This window comes from Osmerus eperlanus, chromosome 25 (genome assembly GCF_963692335.1).
Source record: "Osmerus eperlanus chromosome 25, fOsmEpe2.1, whole genome shotgun sequence".
Classification (NCBI taxonomy): Eukaryota; Metazoa; Chordata; class Actinopteri; order Osmeriformes; family Osmeridae; genus Osmerus; species Osmerus eperlanus.
Window position 1 is genome coordinate 9,798,542 of NC_085042.1, and position 17,252 is coordinate 9,815,793.

At 43.5% G+C, this 17,252-nt stretch overlaps 1 protein-coding gene across 1 annotated transcript; it reads right to left on the reverse strand.

Annotated features, from left to right (window-relative positions):
* Positions 1–8,398: 8,398 nt before the first annotated feature.
* On the reverse strand, positions 8,399–16,908 carry golph3a (golgi phosphoprotein 3a). Its single transcript, XM_062451379.1, has 4 exons — positions 16,395–16,908; positions 11,580–11,711; positions 10,837–10,951; positions 8,399–10,594 (listed from the first exon to the last, which is right to left on the reverse strand). Exons 1-4 carry the CDS (start codon positions 16,605–16,607, stop codon positions 10,170–10,172), a joined length of 885 nt encoding a protein of 294 aa, XP_062307363.1. The 5' UTR covers positions 16,608–16,908; the 3' UTR covers positions 8,399–10,169.
* Positions 16,909–17,252: the final 344 nt, after the last annotated feature.

Consider the following 17,252-nt stretch of genomic DNA (forward strand, 5'->3'; position numbering starts at 1 on the left):
GTCTATTGATACAGTAGCCAACCACTCATACCTAGATCAACAGCAGCTATGATCAAACGAGTAAAGTATCTGGGGAGGTGTGTGAACAGCAACACGAATCTGGTAAACACAAACAGACATGCCCTCAAGGATTCACTGACACGTAGAGAGAACACATTTTGTAGTCCACATGAAGAGTGTAACTAATGCACATTCAGTGAATTGCAAACATTCAGAATCAGTTCTCATTAAATCAGATTCTCTGAGCACAACTATAATTGATAACTTTAAAGTGAAGTAAATGCAGGAGGACTTGATGGTGTTGGACTTATTTAAATCGGCTGTTAGTCATTGCCTCCATGGTATGCTTTTTAGCCATGAAAATGTGGCATCACCCTTGAAGGGTTGAGGGTTCAACAACAAACGCAAACCATCAATTTTGAAAATCTAACCCAATTTGCAGGCTAACCGATCAGTCAATTTCGTGCAAACTTACAATATTATATAGGCCTGTTTGCATCGACGTTAGAGTGAACTTCCATTCATTGCCTTTTCGCTACGATACGCTAGACATGATGGAACTAAACCAACCACTCTAAATAATAGTAATCTAGAAAAAGGTATATATCTGCAAAAACTTACCAATGGTTTCTCCACGTTGTAGGCTACATATTCCATGTCTTTGTTTCCAAACGTCTGTTTAATGTTCTTGCATACGAAGAAAATAACATCCGAAACAAAAGTTACGGGGTAGAATTACCCGGGAAATGCAATCAAAATAAAACAGAAAAAGTCCTTTAATCGTGCAAGACCATGGGATAAATATACCGAAGTGTATACGTAGCCTATTCCGTTTAGTGCGAGTAAAATAGTCTAGCGTTGCGCGGTTGTGTTCATCACTTATAGCGTTTCTTGAGGCATAATTTCCATGCGCTGCTTCATGTATAAACAGGACCAGGGGCGGAGTCATCCGCACAGATTTATCACTTATTTGGCCAATCAGATAGAGGTTGACCGCTGCCTGCGAGAGACTGCACTGTCCTGGATCCAATCACATCCGGACGAGCATTAAAATGTTGTGGAAGTGATTAGGTTTATAAACTCCACCACGTATCTTGGGGAGATGTTGAAGCTTGTCTAGATCACTACCAAAAACAGTTTTACATGTAGAAAAAAAAGTCACACAATTCCCATCCGTGTCTTCAATAATTACAATAGATTTGGTGAATCAGCCTCTCGTATATCCAGCTTCAAACTTTGAGACTCGTGAAATGCACTTCAACACATGACTCTAATATACTCCTGCCAGCATTCATAGAAAATACTAGGCTACTTGTGTTCCCTTAGTTACTAACAAACTTAACTCAATGGAGAAGGTTTCAGACTTCCTCAATTCCACCTTTTATGGCGTAGTCGTAAGGCCACAATGACAACATAGGCCGCCTTCATCATTAGATAATGCATACCAAATGTTACTTCTTTCACTTCCAATTCGAGTCTATCCTTAGATGACAAGGTGCAGATACCAAACAAGCGTCCGTTTTCAAACAAATGCACAGCAAAGTGAACTGCAGATCAAATCGTTTGAGACTAAATACATTTGGTGGGACGACCACAGAAAAATGGGTTGCCATTTAAAAAGCAGTTTTGTCGTCGGTCAGATTTCAAATTGTGTTTTTGATTAGGCAAGACATTTGAATTCGATCTTGTCTACATGGACACACAAGACGTTGGTAGTTTGTTATTGTTGCTCTGTCAACATGACTCCCCTTCCATGGTCCACCACCATGAGCGAGAGAGGTAGAAGAGGTAGAATGAGAGAGAGAAATATACAATGAGACGTACTTTTTCCTATGAGTTAATTTGATTGAGTGCCTATATGTTCTGTATATCCCAGCATCAAATTACCAGTATTCTTACTGTACATTGAGGGGACTAGTATGAGTAACCAGAGTAAGTTTCATGAATGTGGCACTTTCCTAGTCAGAGTACCTTAAAAAAAAAAATCCAAACTTTGTTTGAAATAATCTTTTTAACCTTTCAACTTTTAGTTCAAAACTGTTTTTCTTTTTTTTTCTATTATTTTTTCAACCTTTCTAAACTTCTTTTTCGAAACCTTTATTATATGTAAAAACATCATACATCATGATGTATACATCATCTTTTGTCTTCAGTCTACAAACTTAAGTCCCCTAACATGCGTCTGACCCCAAACGTCTAACAAATAAATACCTTTTAACTACAGTGGCTTTGCTGCTATATTTAAAAAGATGTCCAACTTCCTCTGTGTGTAGCGTAGTACAATAACAAGGCTTTGTGGGCCCCTAAGAGTTTGTACCGTGTTTGTGTGTGTGTGTGTGTGTGTGTGTGTATGTGTGTGTGTATGTGTGTGTGTGTGTGTGTGTGTTTGTGTGTGTGACTTAGGTGGCTGGACCAGTCTGTATGGCCAAAGAAAGCTTCACATTCACAAATAATTTGTCACAAGTTACAAACTCTCCATATTAGCCAAGATATACAGAGTGTAACATGACATGGAGCAGTATCTCTCTTTCAGAAACAAGATTAGATAAGGTTGTTTTGTTTCCTGAATTTACTGGCTAAAGACTATCCCAAGAAACCATATATATCGTATTACAATATGGAAGGAATTGAGAATGGGTTGATGATGTATTTGAAATCTGGTAAACACCTAAAATTGTCATTTATATCCACAAACTTTAAGGACTCAAATGAGAACTTTGTCCGAAATGAAATGATAAAATCTACATTTACCTAGTCAAGTCATGACCAGCTAGTGACAATACACAATCTCCTTCGAAAATGTATTCTAAGCATGACGCAGTCTACTCGATATTTCTACAGGGGCCAAGACGGCTTGTCTCTTCGTGAATGCAGGGCAGGTATGCTAACAGGAATCAGCTGTATGGGCCAATGTGCTTCTGTCCTCCCACTGACTCTGTGTCTCCTGTACGGAGACAGAAACACGTCTGCCCCTCTCATCTGGCCAGCAGGTGTGACATCACATCAGGCTCGTCCTAACAGTCACACCAACCTGCGGAGGACAAGTCCACTCGTTGCAAGGTAAACCTGGAACTTGTTTCAGACCGATTAAAACAACCTCTGGTATTTGCGCCGTAAACTTGGACGATCACAGGGTTTGTCCATACTAACGCCTCTCTGTATGTCTGCACCAAAACCTTGTTATGTGAATATCAGATGTATATCAGAAGTACTTTGTATTTCATTAACTTATGTATATTATTCACTGTTGGCTACAGTAAAAAAAGAAAAGAAAAAAAGAAATGCTCACTCCCTTTTTCTCACGTGCACACATGAACACACGCACTCACAACTTCAAGGGATAGAGAGAGAAGTGAAATGAAGGTGTCTGTCGTTTGAAGCAGTTCACCTAATTTATGGAGAGAGAAAAAAGTATATGAACTTTGTTAGCTCGCTGTTCTGGGAGCCACAATCTGTATCCTGTCTCTGAACTGAACTGTAGTCTAAGGGCACTAAAATATTTGCATGGAATTACTACGCCGTTCAAGTCACACGACAGCTGTGCATGACCTGACATTATACTCCAAATCTGGAGTCAACTGAGTAAGGATCCAAACTTATTATATGCAGCGGCGTGGAGAGGGCAGGCTAGGTTGAAACACGTTACATAAATTCCTCCATATATGTCTTAAATCTGCTCATTATGTGTATCTCATGTTACTTCTCTCTCTCTCCTCTCAACTTTTTTTAATCAAAGAAATAAATCCTAAAATTTGATTTGCATTTCCTTCATGTTTAAAATTGGATCACTAGGGGGCAGTTTCATCAACCTTTTCAGACCAAGTGAGAATTTTCAATGTCACGACTGTAGTTCACTTCTTAAGAGGGTAGTTCACCATGGTAACTCATGCTGCACACCTAACCTGCCCCGGAGCAGGTTATGTTAGAGATCATTTGAGGATCTGGTAAACTTGTCCATGTTTGCTCATTTGAAGCGTCCACAGCCCCTTCTGCCTGATTGGGAAAACCAGGGTTTAGTTAACGAGTTGACCGCTACACATAACCCTCTATTGCTATGTATCAATAAAGCATTTAGGCCTACTTTTAATCCACCTGTTGCTTGTAAATCCTTCCAGTCAATTACGTTCCATCAATCCTGTTCCAGAGAATTGTTGTGATAACCCTGTCAATCAAACTCAATCACAAGTTTTAACCTTGAATATACTGTAGATCATGTTTTCTTTCACAACCAAAATGATTTTTACAGCCAGTTTTTCTGCATTTTATTAGGAATCAAACTTCCCTGTACCAGTCTTATCAGATCAGACTTGTGAGTATATCTGAAAATGAACATGTGCTAACAAAGTTTTCAGATAATACTTCTTATCATAACATTGACTCATGAATGTATTTTCCCTTTCTCTGAGCTGTTGGAACAACACTGTCAAAAACAAGATGCTGACCTGCATTTCCATGGTAACATTTAGGCCAGTTTGCCATTCAATCAGAAAAGTAAACCCCTACAGTATTGCAGACATTTTGTTTAAAGTCGTCAGGATCCTAAGCCCCCCCGAAGGCCAGTCTCAGCGATCTGTATGTTATACCTCTCACTCTGTATGTTATACCTCTCACTCTGTATGTTATACCTCTCACTCTGTATGTTATACCTCTCACTCTGTATGTTATACCTCTCTCTCTGTGTTATACCTCTCACTCTGTATGTTATACCTCTCTCTCTGTGTTATACCTCTCACTCTGTATGTTATACCTCTCACTCTGTATGTTATACCTCTCACTCTGTATGTTATACCTCTCACTCTGTATGTTATACCTCTCACTCTGTATGTTATACCTCTCACTCTGTATGTTATACCTCTCACTCTGTATGTTATACCTCTCACTCTGTATGTTATACCTCTCTCTCTGTATGTTATACCTCTCTCTCTGTATGTTATACCTCTCTCTCTGTGTTATACCTCTCACTCTGTATGTTATACCTCTCACTCTGTATGTTATACCTCTCACTCTGTATGTTATACCTCTCTCTCTGTGTTATACCTCTCACTCTGTATGTTATACCTCTCTCTCTGTGTTATACCTCTCACTCTGTATGTTATACCTCTCTCTCTGTATGTTATACCTCTCACTCTGTATGTTATACCTCTCTCTCTGTATGTTATACCTCTCTCTCTGTATGTTATACCTCTCTCTCTGTGTTATACCTCTCACTCTGTATGTTATACCTCTCTCTCTGTATGTTATACCTCTCTCTCTGTATGTTATACCTCTCACTCTGTGTTATACCTCTCACTCTGTATGTTATACCTCTCTCTCTGTGTTATACCTCTCACTCTGTATGTTATACCTCTCTCTCTGTGTTATACCTCTCACTCTGTATGTTATACCTTTTCTCTGTATGTTATACCTCTCTCTCTGTGTTATACCTCTCACTCTGTATGTTATACCTCTCTCTCTGTGTTATACCTCTCACTCTGTATGTTATACCTCTCTCTCTGTGTTATACCTCTCTCTCTGTATGTTATACCTCTCATTCTGTATGTTATACCTCTCACTCTGTGTTATACCTCTCTCTCTGTGTTATACCTCTCTCTCTGTATGTTATACCTTTCTCTCTGTATGTTATACCTCTCACTCTGTGTTATACCTCTCTCTCTGTATGTTATACCTCTCACTCTGTATGTTATACCTCTCACTCTGTGTTATACCTCTCACTCTGTATGTTATACCTCTCTCTCTGTATGTTATACCTCTCTCTCTGTATGTTATACCTCTCACTCTGTGTTATACCTCTCTCTCTGTATGTTATACCTCTCACTCTGTATGTTATACCTCTCACTCTGTATGTTATACCTCTCACTCTGTATGTTATACCTTTCACTCTGTGTTATACCTCTCACTCTGTATGTTATACCTCTCACTCTGTATGTTATACCTCTCACTCTGTATGTTATACCTCTCACTCTGTATGTTATACCTCTCTCTCTGTATGTTATACCTCTCTCTCTGTATGTTATACCTCTCTCTGTAAGTTATACCTCTCTCTCTGTATGTTATACCTCTCTCTCTGTATGTTATACCTCTCTCTCTGTATGTTATACCTCTCTCTCTGTATGTTATACCTCTCTCTCTGTATGTTATACCTCTCTCTCTGTATGTTATACCTCTCACTCTGTATGTTATACCTCTCACTCTGTATGAAGGGTATCTATAGAAACAGAACATTGAGGCTGAAATCCCGGATGGTGTGTAAACACATTAACCCTTGTGTTATCTTCGGGTCATTCTGACCCATCAGTCATTGTGACCCACCGTCGTATTGCGACAACTTTACTGCATACAAAAACAAAGTGAAGCATTTTATTTTAACCATCGGGCTGTCTCAGACCCCCCACATTGTGAAGGTTAAAAGAAAAAAAAAAGATTTGTTTTTGTATTGGATAAAATTGGGTAAACACAACGGTGGTTCGTTATGAACCTTTGGGTCATGTGACCCGAAGGCAGCACAAGGGTTAATGTGTTCCTACTGTAGCCTGTGTTCGGATAACAGTCACATGTCTATGATGTGCTATTCTTCCAATAATAAATACCTATAGGCTGTAGGCCTATGCTAGCCTCAGAGACTTTGTTAGTACTGCTGTCTGAACTGGGCATTTTTATGTTGAGCTGTTTGTTAAACTCTCTCCAATCTGCAGATTGCTAAACCCAGTTAGTCACACTGTTTCAGAAGAGATGGACAAAACTCTTCACCACCGTGAATTTGAAATAATGTGTCACAGAAACTGAACACTTCTATTCAGAGAAACCGAACTCAACACAGGTCACCGTTTTTCAATAAGCCAACAGTCCAACATTGGTTACAGGAAAACGGTTGTGTCAAAGTTAGGCTCCATTTCAAGGTCAGGGAAAGATATTAAACACGCTTTTGTGACTGTTTACTAGTCTAATTGTTACCCTTTTTTTACCGCAGCATTTCGTCTAACGTCTCAAATTCAATAACAATAAACCGGGCGTTTGTGGCCAAACCCCGGCAGGACTGCAGAACTTCATACGGACCTGGCAGGCGGTGATGGCTACCATGTGTGGGAGCATGGCCGGGTTTGGGAGGAGCGATTTTACCCTCACAATTCAAACATCCTCTCTACTTTGAAAACGTGTTGAGCTGACGGTAAAATGAATACAGAAACAGCATTTGCTCCAACATAATGTTGGGTAGGAGATTATCAATATAACGAAGGGTTTACATTGCGTGATTTTTGGCTAATCGGACCGTAGAATTCAGCACTCAGAATGGAACTAATCTCCAGACTGCAGGTGTTGCTCCTAGATCCTAACAGTGCGTTCACACTGCAGCGGAGCGGGCGGCGCGTGGCGTCGGCTTCCAATTCATTTTCAATGAAACCAGGCGTTGACGCTCGCGTAGGGCATTGTGGGAAGGCGAGCGGAGCGGAGCGGAGCGTTGCAAGTTGGATTTTCTCAACTTTATGTAAATGAGGAGCGTGAAAACGCTAGCGTTGGCCAATCGGATTGGTTTCTTGTTTCTTGTAACGTAGCAACTGTTCGTCATGGTAAACATTTCTAGGTTTGACAATTTCAAGATGGAGGAGAAACTTTTCGTATGTGTCTGCACACCCAGTTCTGTTCAGAACAAAGTTACTAATGTGACGAGCCTGAATTTAAAGATTACATTAAACTAATAATGCATGGTGCATGGTTGCCGATGTCGTCATTGTTCCTAGTGTGTTTTTATAGCCTACTTTTAAATGTAGTCGTCACATTACGTGACTGTTCTGTGCCACTGCTAGCTCGCTAGCCCAGCCTACAAACGACTGGTTGAGTGACCGGTGGCGTAACATGTATTCTACTGTAATCTTGCACTAGTAAAATCTTGCACTTACATAAATGTTGTGTAAAAGTGGTATTTTGATCGATATTGTGAGTACATGAACCCAAATCTGCACGCTTGGCCATGACTACAACAGTGACCTTAGAGAACTACAACTCTGTATTAACTTGTCTAACACGCCCCCGAGCGTGGTGTACTGTGGGAAGGCAAGCGATGCAGAGCGGTAAAAAACGCTGCAGTGTGAACGCACTGTAATCATAACTCACAGTTGCGGGGACGGCAGGTGAGTCAGGAATCATGGTGTTGTTCCGCCACCTAGCGGTGAATGCACTTTCTCTAATGTTCCTGATGGAAATAAACACCAGATTGAGAGGGGTGTCTGGTTCAATTAAATGTTTGGCAGAGAAATTACTTCATATAGCAGTCGCCACAATGTTAAATCTACTTTTGAATCAAAAGCATAAAACCAACAATTGATATGAGACGACAAAAATATCACCCATGCAAGAATGCGCACACGTCAAATAAAACAAAAAATAATAATGAACTGTGAAATGTTATTCAGGCACTTCCAAGATCTTAGTTTATTTTATGGTCAAATAAAGTATACAGATTAGAGGTCCCTTTATTATGAAATCTACAGATTCAGCCCATTTTCTAAGTCGCTCCTCGTTACTGAGCAGCAGTCTGACGTGCGTTTAACTTCTGCATCACTGCCCAGAAACACTGCTGATCCGACGCCGTCTTCGCTACATAATTACATGAAGGTAGCTTCTATAAAGCAATGCCATTACCAAGATACACGGATTTGAAAACAACAAAAAGCAAAAAGAATGTAGTAACAAAAAGTTATTGCATTTTAAATGAATACAAATAAGCATCTGAGAAAAGAAAACCAAACAAGAACGTTTCAAAATCATGCAACGTAAAAATAAGAGCAAGATATGGTGATTGGTCAAAAGGCTTTCTTGTCATTTGCACACACTCACAAATTCCAGGAGACGTGAGGGGGGGGGGGGGGGGGAGAAATAACGGCTGGCTTGCACCGGTAGACCAACCCCCAAATGTCCAGATCAACACCCGCTCCAGAGAAAATATATAAATGCAGACATTGCGCTCAAGAGTCCAAGCTAACCAAACCAGTCAGAGAAGGGTTGTGCGAGTCTTTATATAGAAAGAACTGGAATGTGAACCCCCATTCTTTGATTGTTTTATTCAGACCTTGGTATGCACACAAACTACCACATTCTCTGGATTTTATTGAATTATTTTCAAATGTCTTGATTATTTTAAAGTTAAAAAAATAAACTGATTATAGATTTTTGAAAGCATTATGAGAAAGCAAAGCGCAAGACACAATTCTTGCACACAGTGAAAAATCACATTTATAAATGGAAAACTGTGCAGATGGTGCCTTTATATTACCAAATTAACAGGGGCACATGGAGATGTCAAAACTGCAGAGGGGTTAAAGATCACTCTAATATAGATTTTTCCTTTAAAACAGTTGAATCCCTGCTAGAAATACCCTCTCTAAACCCACATGTATATTGTTTTTCTTGAGACCAAGCCAGGGGTGCACCCTCGCTGTAGAGGGCCTGACCGTGGAAGGTTCCTCCGCCTGGACATGGATGAACACACCTGTCAGAAGGCTCCGCCTGGACAGGAAGGGAGGAACACACCTGTGACCCCGGTCTGACGAGCAGCTTTTAGAAACGAAAGGTGAAAACGACAAAGACTTCCGATCGTGTCATGTCTGACAGAGTAAATCAACTTCAAGACTTGTCAGGAGTATTTTCCATTCATATACTGCAGCTATGTTTGTACATGAAATGTGCATGTACACAGAAGAACAGAATTGTTGGATTAATATACTTTAGGATTTATATATTTATATATATATAAATGTGTGTTCAGGGACACGGAGAACATGAATGGAGGCCTCTGATTCAGCCAAGTCAGCTGTCCGTAACATTACCCAGTACTCAAACTCAAAGTTCAGAGTTTTATTTTAGTTTTTCTCCGGTTCATTTTCTTTTGAAAAAGTGAGCGATTAAATGACACATCTTGCAGAAAGAGGAGCATGAAGGAGAAGGGTGGGAGGATAGTTATCTACAGTTAAAGAAAGAAGAGGAACAAAAAGGAGGGGAGGGTGAGAAGGGTGGGGCGGCCCGTTCCTGAAGCCCAGGTAGGAGGCGAGTCAGTCTGGTTCCTACATAGCGGGCCAGCACTCTCTCTGCCCCCACCCCAACATCTCCATTTCCTGTCACCCACCCCCTCCTCCCCATCACAAACCCAAGACGTTGTTGCCAGGAAGCCGGCGGCCTCATTTGGTGAAGGCGGCCACCACGGCCCAGAGCAGCTCGTTGGCGTTGGGCTTGGCGCCCTCCCCCTCCGGCTCCAGGTCCAGAAGCTGCCTCACCCTCTTCATGGCCAGGTCGTACTGCTCGTCCAGCAGGGGGGCAAAGGCGTTCTCCAGCACGTCCGACGAGTGAGCCAGGAAGATGAGGGAGAGGAGGCGCTTGTCCATGCGCTGAGGGTCGTTCACCCATCTCTCCAGCACGGACTCCTGGACCTTCTTGATGAGCCGCTGCTTGATGTTGTTGTTGGTGAGCGGGTGGGTGGTCATGTCGAACAGCAGGAAGTTCTGCTTCTCCGTGGTGAGAACACCCTTCTCCACAAGGTTCTTGGCCAGACGCTCCCGGACGTTCCTCAGCTGGTAGTGCAGCTTCAGAGGGTTCCACGTCTCACCTGCAGGAACCACAGCACACAGAGGAGAACCGGCAGAGATTTCTGAAGTGAATATCGTGGAAATAAATGTTTTATTTATTTACCACACACCTCACTACACAGGTGTGTGAGTTGAGGTGTACAGGTGTGTGTGGTGAGGAGGTGTGTGAGGTGAGGAGGTGTGTGACCAGGTGTGTGAGGTGAGGAGGTGTGTGAAGTGAGGAGAGCAGGTGTGTGTGGTGAGGAGCAGGTGGGCGTCTCACCGCTGAGCAGCTCTATCCAGCTCTGCACGGTCTCAGGAGGTTGGGTCTCCTTGATGTGTTTCAGGGCTTCGTCCAGCAGCACATCCCCCGTCGGGGCATCCGACTTGCAGATCACCTGGAGAACAAACCACCAATCAGAACACACCACGCTGGGCGGCCCGGAGATCACCAGGGCAGAGCCAGTACCACGTAGGCTGAGGTCAGACCACTACAACAGGTTTCTGATGAAATAACTAATACTGGAAAAAAACGCCACGGTTTATTCTGATGACTTTCTCAAGTGTGATCAGCTGTGTGCCTTTTAAAAGAGAACAAAAAGTTTTACATGTTTGATTTAAGCAATGGATTTACTATGTGCAACAGCTCCCTCTAATGGCAAAAGCTTCACTACCAAGTCATGAGGAAGTCTGACAAGTCTGGGCTGCATGGTGACCTAACCCTGCCCTGCTCAGTCTGGTCTGGCCGTGTTTGCTGTGGGTGGGAGTGTTAAAACACACCCCTTTTGTGACTCTGCTTAGCCTCACTGGCCATGCTAACCCTGGCAGGAGCCACACACACCTAAAGGATACATGTTCCTGTGGGAAGCAGAGCTCTTGACAGGGTTATGACGCAGTTAGATGTGTGATCTTAACACAGATGCACACATTCACACACGGTGATGAGCCCAATGTACACACTGACAATCAAACACACACACGCAGTCGTACACACACGCAGTCGTACACAACCACGTTCCCGCTCACCTTCCTGGCAAGCAGGCTCTTCCGTCGCATGCCGCATGCTTCCAGCTGCAGGCGTCCCCGCAGGGCCAGCTCTATGAGCATGCAGCCACGCAGCCCCGATGAGATGCAGTCGTTCCAGAAGGAGGTGTAGCCCTGGGGGCAAGAGGAGACACGTTAGAAACCCCCGCGGAACAAACACCATGCAGGGCCACTCTGGGGGTCTGTTTCGTTATTTGTTCTCTGAGTTTTCCAGGGAGTGTTTCCCTTCGTTGAGGAGTCAGGGTGGTTTTGGTGCAGTTCTGTGGGCGTATGTGTGAAGCCCTCTGTGACACTGCTTGTAAAAAGGAGACACGAATATACCTCTGATTTGATAGACATTTACATTTAGCAGACGCTCTTATCCAGAGCGACTTACAGTAAGTACAGGGACATTCTCCCCGAGGCAAGTAGGGTGAAGTGCCTTGCCCAAGGACACAACGTCATTTTGCACGGCCAGGAATCGAACCGGCAACCTTCTGATTAATAGCCCGACTCCCTGACTGCTCAGCCATCTGACCGCCTATGATAGAGCAGGGAGAGTTCACAGGCACGTTGAGGTCAACCTAACACGTCGCTGCTTCGCCCCAACCTAAAAAACAAACTAGGAAGATTTCTGAAAAGAAGATTTGCCTGAAAAGCAGTTTGAACAGTACGACATCAACAGCAGCAAAGTCCGGCACTTCCAACCACCATTGTGTGTGGTGAGAGATAGCTGGAGAGCTTCTCTACCAAAGGCAGTGTTGACAAGACTAGGGACATGTCCAGCTACTCTTTCCCAACAAACACGTAGGCGAACGAAAACAAAACTAATCTGAAGTCTGTACCTAGCGAAACGTTGATCCCAAACACAACAAGATGGCTGCCATCGTGTCTAACGGTTTCCTCTGTTTCCCGCCCTCCTTCCTACACGTCTGAGTCGCTCTACAGCCACGTGGGTGCAGTGAGTCGCTCTACAGCCACGTGGGTGCAGTTCCAGATCTGGTAGGAGCAGGAAGTGCTTGAGGCGGGGCAGGGGCCGGAACAGGACAGGCAACATAGTGCGTCAACATCTACAACTGCTCTGTCATTAGGACGACAACCTCACCATGCAGGGGAGACAGCTGGGAGTCATCTCTACCCATTTTGTGTGTGTGTGTGTCTTGGTGTGTGTGTGTCTTGATGGTGTGTGTGTGTGTGTGTGTGTGTGTGTGTGTGTGTATGTATCTGTTTTCAACGTCTTTGAAACCAATCTTGCAGCTATGAACTACACAACACAAAGAGAGGATTGTAAGGAAACAACAGGAAGTGTGAAATGATTCTAAGTCCTTTTTCCTCTGTGCCTGATGTTCCACTTACCTGGGGCTCACGAGGGCAGGGAAGCTACGTGTGATCTTGTGACTGTGTGGAATTGTGATGACTCTCTTCAACATGGTCATAAACGCCGGCAATTCACCGTTCTCCACAATTCATACCTCGTGGTTTTCAGCGACTGTCGCTGAATATGAATCACAGGAGGCTGGGAGACTCAGGCTGAGAGATATCTCAGTCAATATCTCAACAGCTTCGTTGCAAACTAATTCAAAATGGTTATGTAACATGACCAAGAGAAAAACACAGGATAAAAAGCCTGTGTGTGGATCTATGATCATTCTGATCTAGTCCAGGCTCCAGGCTCCCAGGCTCCGGGGAGACATGTTGGTGATTACACAAACTGGCATTTAGTTACAGATATATTTTGCAGTAGCCTGTAGGGTTGAGGTATCGATGCAGCCATGATTCCCAGCTCAACAGGAGCAGAGCTAGAGATCTGGACGTTTAGGTTTGACTGCTAGAGAGATGCCAGTCGCTGTCAATAGCCCTGCTCTGAGTAGAGTCATGTCATGTCAATAACCCCTCTGAGGAACACTGGCTACCAACAAGGTCTATCTAGGTACAGATCTATCTACAATCCCCATGGACACAGACATGCCTTTAACCATGGTAAATGTACCTTGAAATAGGGACAGGCCAAGTCAGGGTAGCTTGTAGAATGAGATCTCAGAAAGATACATATGCCTCCCATTAGGAGAACTTGAGCTCTCATTTCTAGTTCCAACATCTTTATCCAGCAGGCAGGGCTAGACCTGAGTTTGTTTGTTTTGACCATCTGTCCTGTAGACATAGCTCTTAACTACTCAAGAGGGAGTATATAGGCTCGACTGGTGATGGATATCTCGTCCTAATCACTCTGTTCACATAACAGGGATGGGTATAGCTCAGTGGCAGAGCATTACAGATATATTTCATGCCATCACAGCCCACTAACACTGCGCTCTTTCAGTCTTGCTTAGTTGCCGTGTCGTGGGCCTGGTCGCTGACTTCAGCCTGCTGGTCTGCCGTGAGACGGAACAGACAGCAATAACAGCATCTACACACTCTCAGTTGTGTTAACACCCCGCCCGCCCTCTGACCACCAGAGAGCTAACACTTCCACGGAAGCTGTTTCCATGCCAGGGAAGCAGACATGACTGTGTGCACTGAGGCCACGAGCGTGTGGAGACTAACCACTGTGAAGAGATGTGTGATGGGCAGGATTACCGTGAAGGTAGCCTCCTGCCTCCTGAGAACCAGACATACAACCTGTTCAACACGTCAAAAGCCGGGGGCACCCCCGTAGTTCACTGCAGTGGCTTGGGTTCTAATCCAGCCTGGGCCCTGGGCTGAATCTCCCTCCCACGAGGTAGGGTGTCCGTCGAGTCAAATTAGCGAGCAGGAGGAGCAGCACTGAAGCCAACTGGGGGATTGAGTTGTGGAGGGACAACTTGGTGAGCAGACCATGCTTAAACCTCCAAATGAAACGATACTTGTAGAAGTGAAGGATTCTGATGCTTTCTAAACCAACAACGGTGGCTTTAATAGCCCCCAGACTTGAAATCGCAAATTGTGACCTACAGTGATGGAATTGACTTAGCATCAGTGTTGTTGGCACATCTTTTCAGCAGTGTTACTTCCTGGATATTAAGTCAACATGTAATGTTTAATACAGCTGTTCTCGTCAACTGTCAGGAATATCACTTTACTCTGTAGTCCTGGTTGTGATATAAGACCTGCTCTAAGTTTCTGAGTACGCCAGACAGTATGGAGTCACAGCAGTAGAGACGAAACACCATGAAAATCTGCACACTGTGTCTACATGGACAATATGAAATATGCTGCTGAAGCATAATTCTACTTGCTGAATACTGTAAGTCTTGGAGCCTGGGGAATGAGGACTCAAATATTCATGACACTTCTCACTCAGGGCTACCTCTGGACCTCGTCCTTAGTTCAGACAGATCCCAACACCAGCCCCAAACTGACTGAATCAACATCCTTACTGGTCTCAACTTTCACCCGATCACACACAACTCCACATTCGCACCCTCTCTTTAGCAGTCAAATAAAGAGCATGACGTAGAGTCTAAAGATGAAACACAGCTTCAAGAACAACTGGTTTTACAAAGTCTTGTGTCTATTGGAATACCATGTGATACGTGTACGGGGGCATGAGTATGTGTATGGAAGCAGGATTGCTAATGACAGAACCATCTACACCAGGGGTGTCGAATCCTGGTCCCCAGTGGCCGCTGTCCTGTATGTTTTAGATGTTTCCCTGCTCCAACACACCTGATTCAAATGAATGGTCGTTATCAGGCACCCCTGATCTACACCAACCGCCCTGACATGAACACCTAAGCATTTAGCATCTTCAGCTTGCACACCCCTGGAAGTACTTCCAAGCCACGAGAACACGTGTTTAAACTACTGTTATCAGTAATTGACAGCGCATTCCTCAAATCCAATTGTTGTCCCTTATCTGAGGAAGAGGTTCACAAATTAGCTAACTACAACAACATGAGCTGTTGTTATGACTATCTTTTTTGAAAACACTGACCGGTTCATTACCTAGACACCCTATCCGAGATTAAAGCAGGGTTGAAAACAACCTTTGTACCATCTATGTGAGTCTAACCTTTCAAGTTGGTGAATTTGAGAACATTGTACTGATTGTCAATACAGAATAACAAGGGGAGGGGAGGTAACAGTAGTGTGGTACTTTTAAAGCGTTTATGGAGGAAGGAATCTTACCTCCTTCATAAATAGAAATGCCACACCTTTATCCAACAACGGTTTATGAATTATACCATTTAAGATTTTACTTGCTTGTATTCTGAGATCTGGCAATATGACATTGCTACCAAATGTACCTAGAACAACAAATCGTTTATTCTTAACGATATGTTAAGTCGAGGCTGGAGTGGTGAACATACATTTTCAACATAGCTATGATAGAATGTCGTTCTTCACGTTAGCTAGCTATGCAAATACATTTGATTCCCGAGTGAAATGTGTTGGCTACCTAACTTTAACTTGATTAAGTTAGGTACCAACCCAGCTAACTAGCCTAAGAGAACATTTTGCACATCACAATAGTTATGTAGCTTAGCTAGCTAGGCTAGCATGCACAATTTCAAAACTAGGAACGTGTAGGCTAAACTAAACTAGACAGGTCAAACTTCATATTGAACTAGATATCCAGCTGTAGTTAACTTTCTAGTTAGCATGATGGGCTAGCTACGTCCCATAACATCTGATTTGATGGCCATCTACAAGACTAACTAGACGCTAGACTAGCTCGGTAGAATAGCTACAAGCGATAGCCATGCTAGTAGACGACGAAAACGTAAAATGTTGACAAAAATATAGTGTTCGCTAGCTATCGTTTGCTGTCGTGCTAGCTTGGAATCGAGCCAGCGTTAATATTATCAAGATGTATGAAATGACATTTAGCGTTTATACCTCGCGGTCTTTCAGTCCCAGGAGCAGTACTTCTTCCATGAGAGTGAGTCGAGTTTCTTTTGAGTCTCCCTTCTCTTCGTCGTCCTGTTCGTCACCGCGCCGTGGCTCAAAATCCTCATCCCCGGATCCTCTGTCCTTGTCGGTGGCAGCGCTACGAGAGGCCTCGGTCCGCCTCTGCACTAGGCCGGAGCTCCGCTGTGTCAAGGAAGTCATGTCTACCAATACCAAGTCCAAACAACAACGAAAAACGATACCCCTCGGACTCTGTGGCCGAGATCCTACACTTCTTCAGTTATGCCGACACATAGAAGTGCAGTCGAGTGTTTCGTCTATACTGACAACAACACAGCCACCAATGCCGTTACATTAAAAGCCACGGCGAAGCACTTGTGTTCTCCAGCTACCTGCCTCCCACTTCTTGCCTCGTTCACTCCAGCTAGCGAGTCCAGTTTGTCCAATATGGCGGCCAGTGATGACGATAGCGGTGGATGTGGCACTGTTGGAGGCTCAGGTAATCAAGAGAGGATGGGTGTGAGCAGTTTAACTACTGAGAACAGGTGACAATAGATGGTGAAAGTTTGTGGGAGTCTTAAAACTGATTTTCGGAAACAGCTATGTAATGTCAATATTAATCTTTGATCAAATAATGCGTTTTCTGATGGATTATATTTAGGCCTATTGTAGGTGAAATTTGTCAAATATGGAGAGTCGTTATCTAAAAAGCAACCGAACTGGCAACTGCATTCCTTCTGGTACATTACATCACCAACATTTGAAAAACTGTCGGTGTGAGGTTATTGTGACATCTTGCATGGCTCCTTCAGGATTGTATTCTGCTAATCTAAGACTCACATAAAG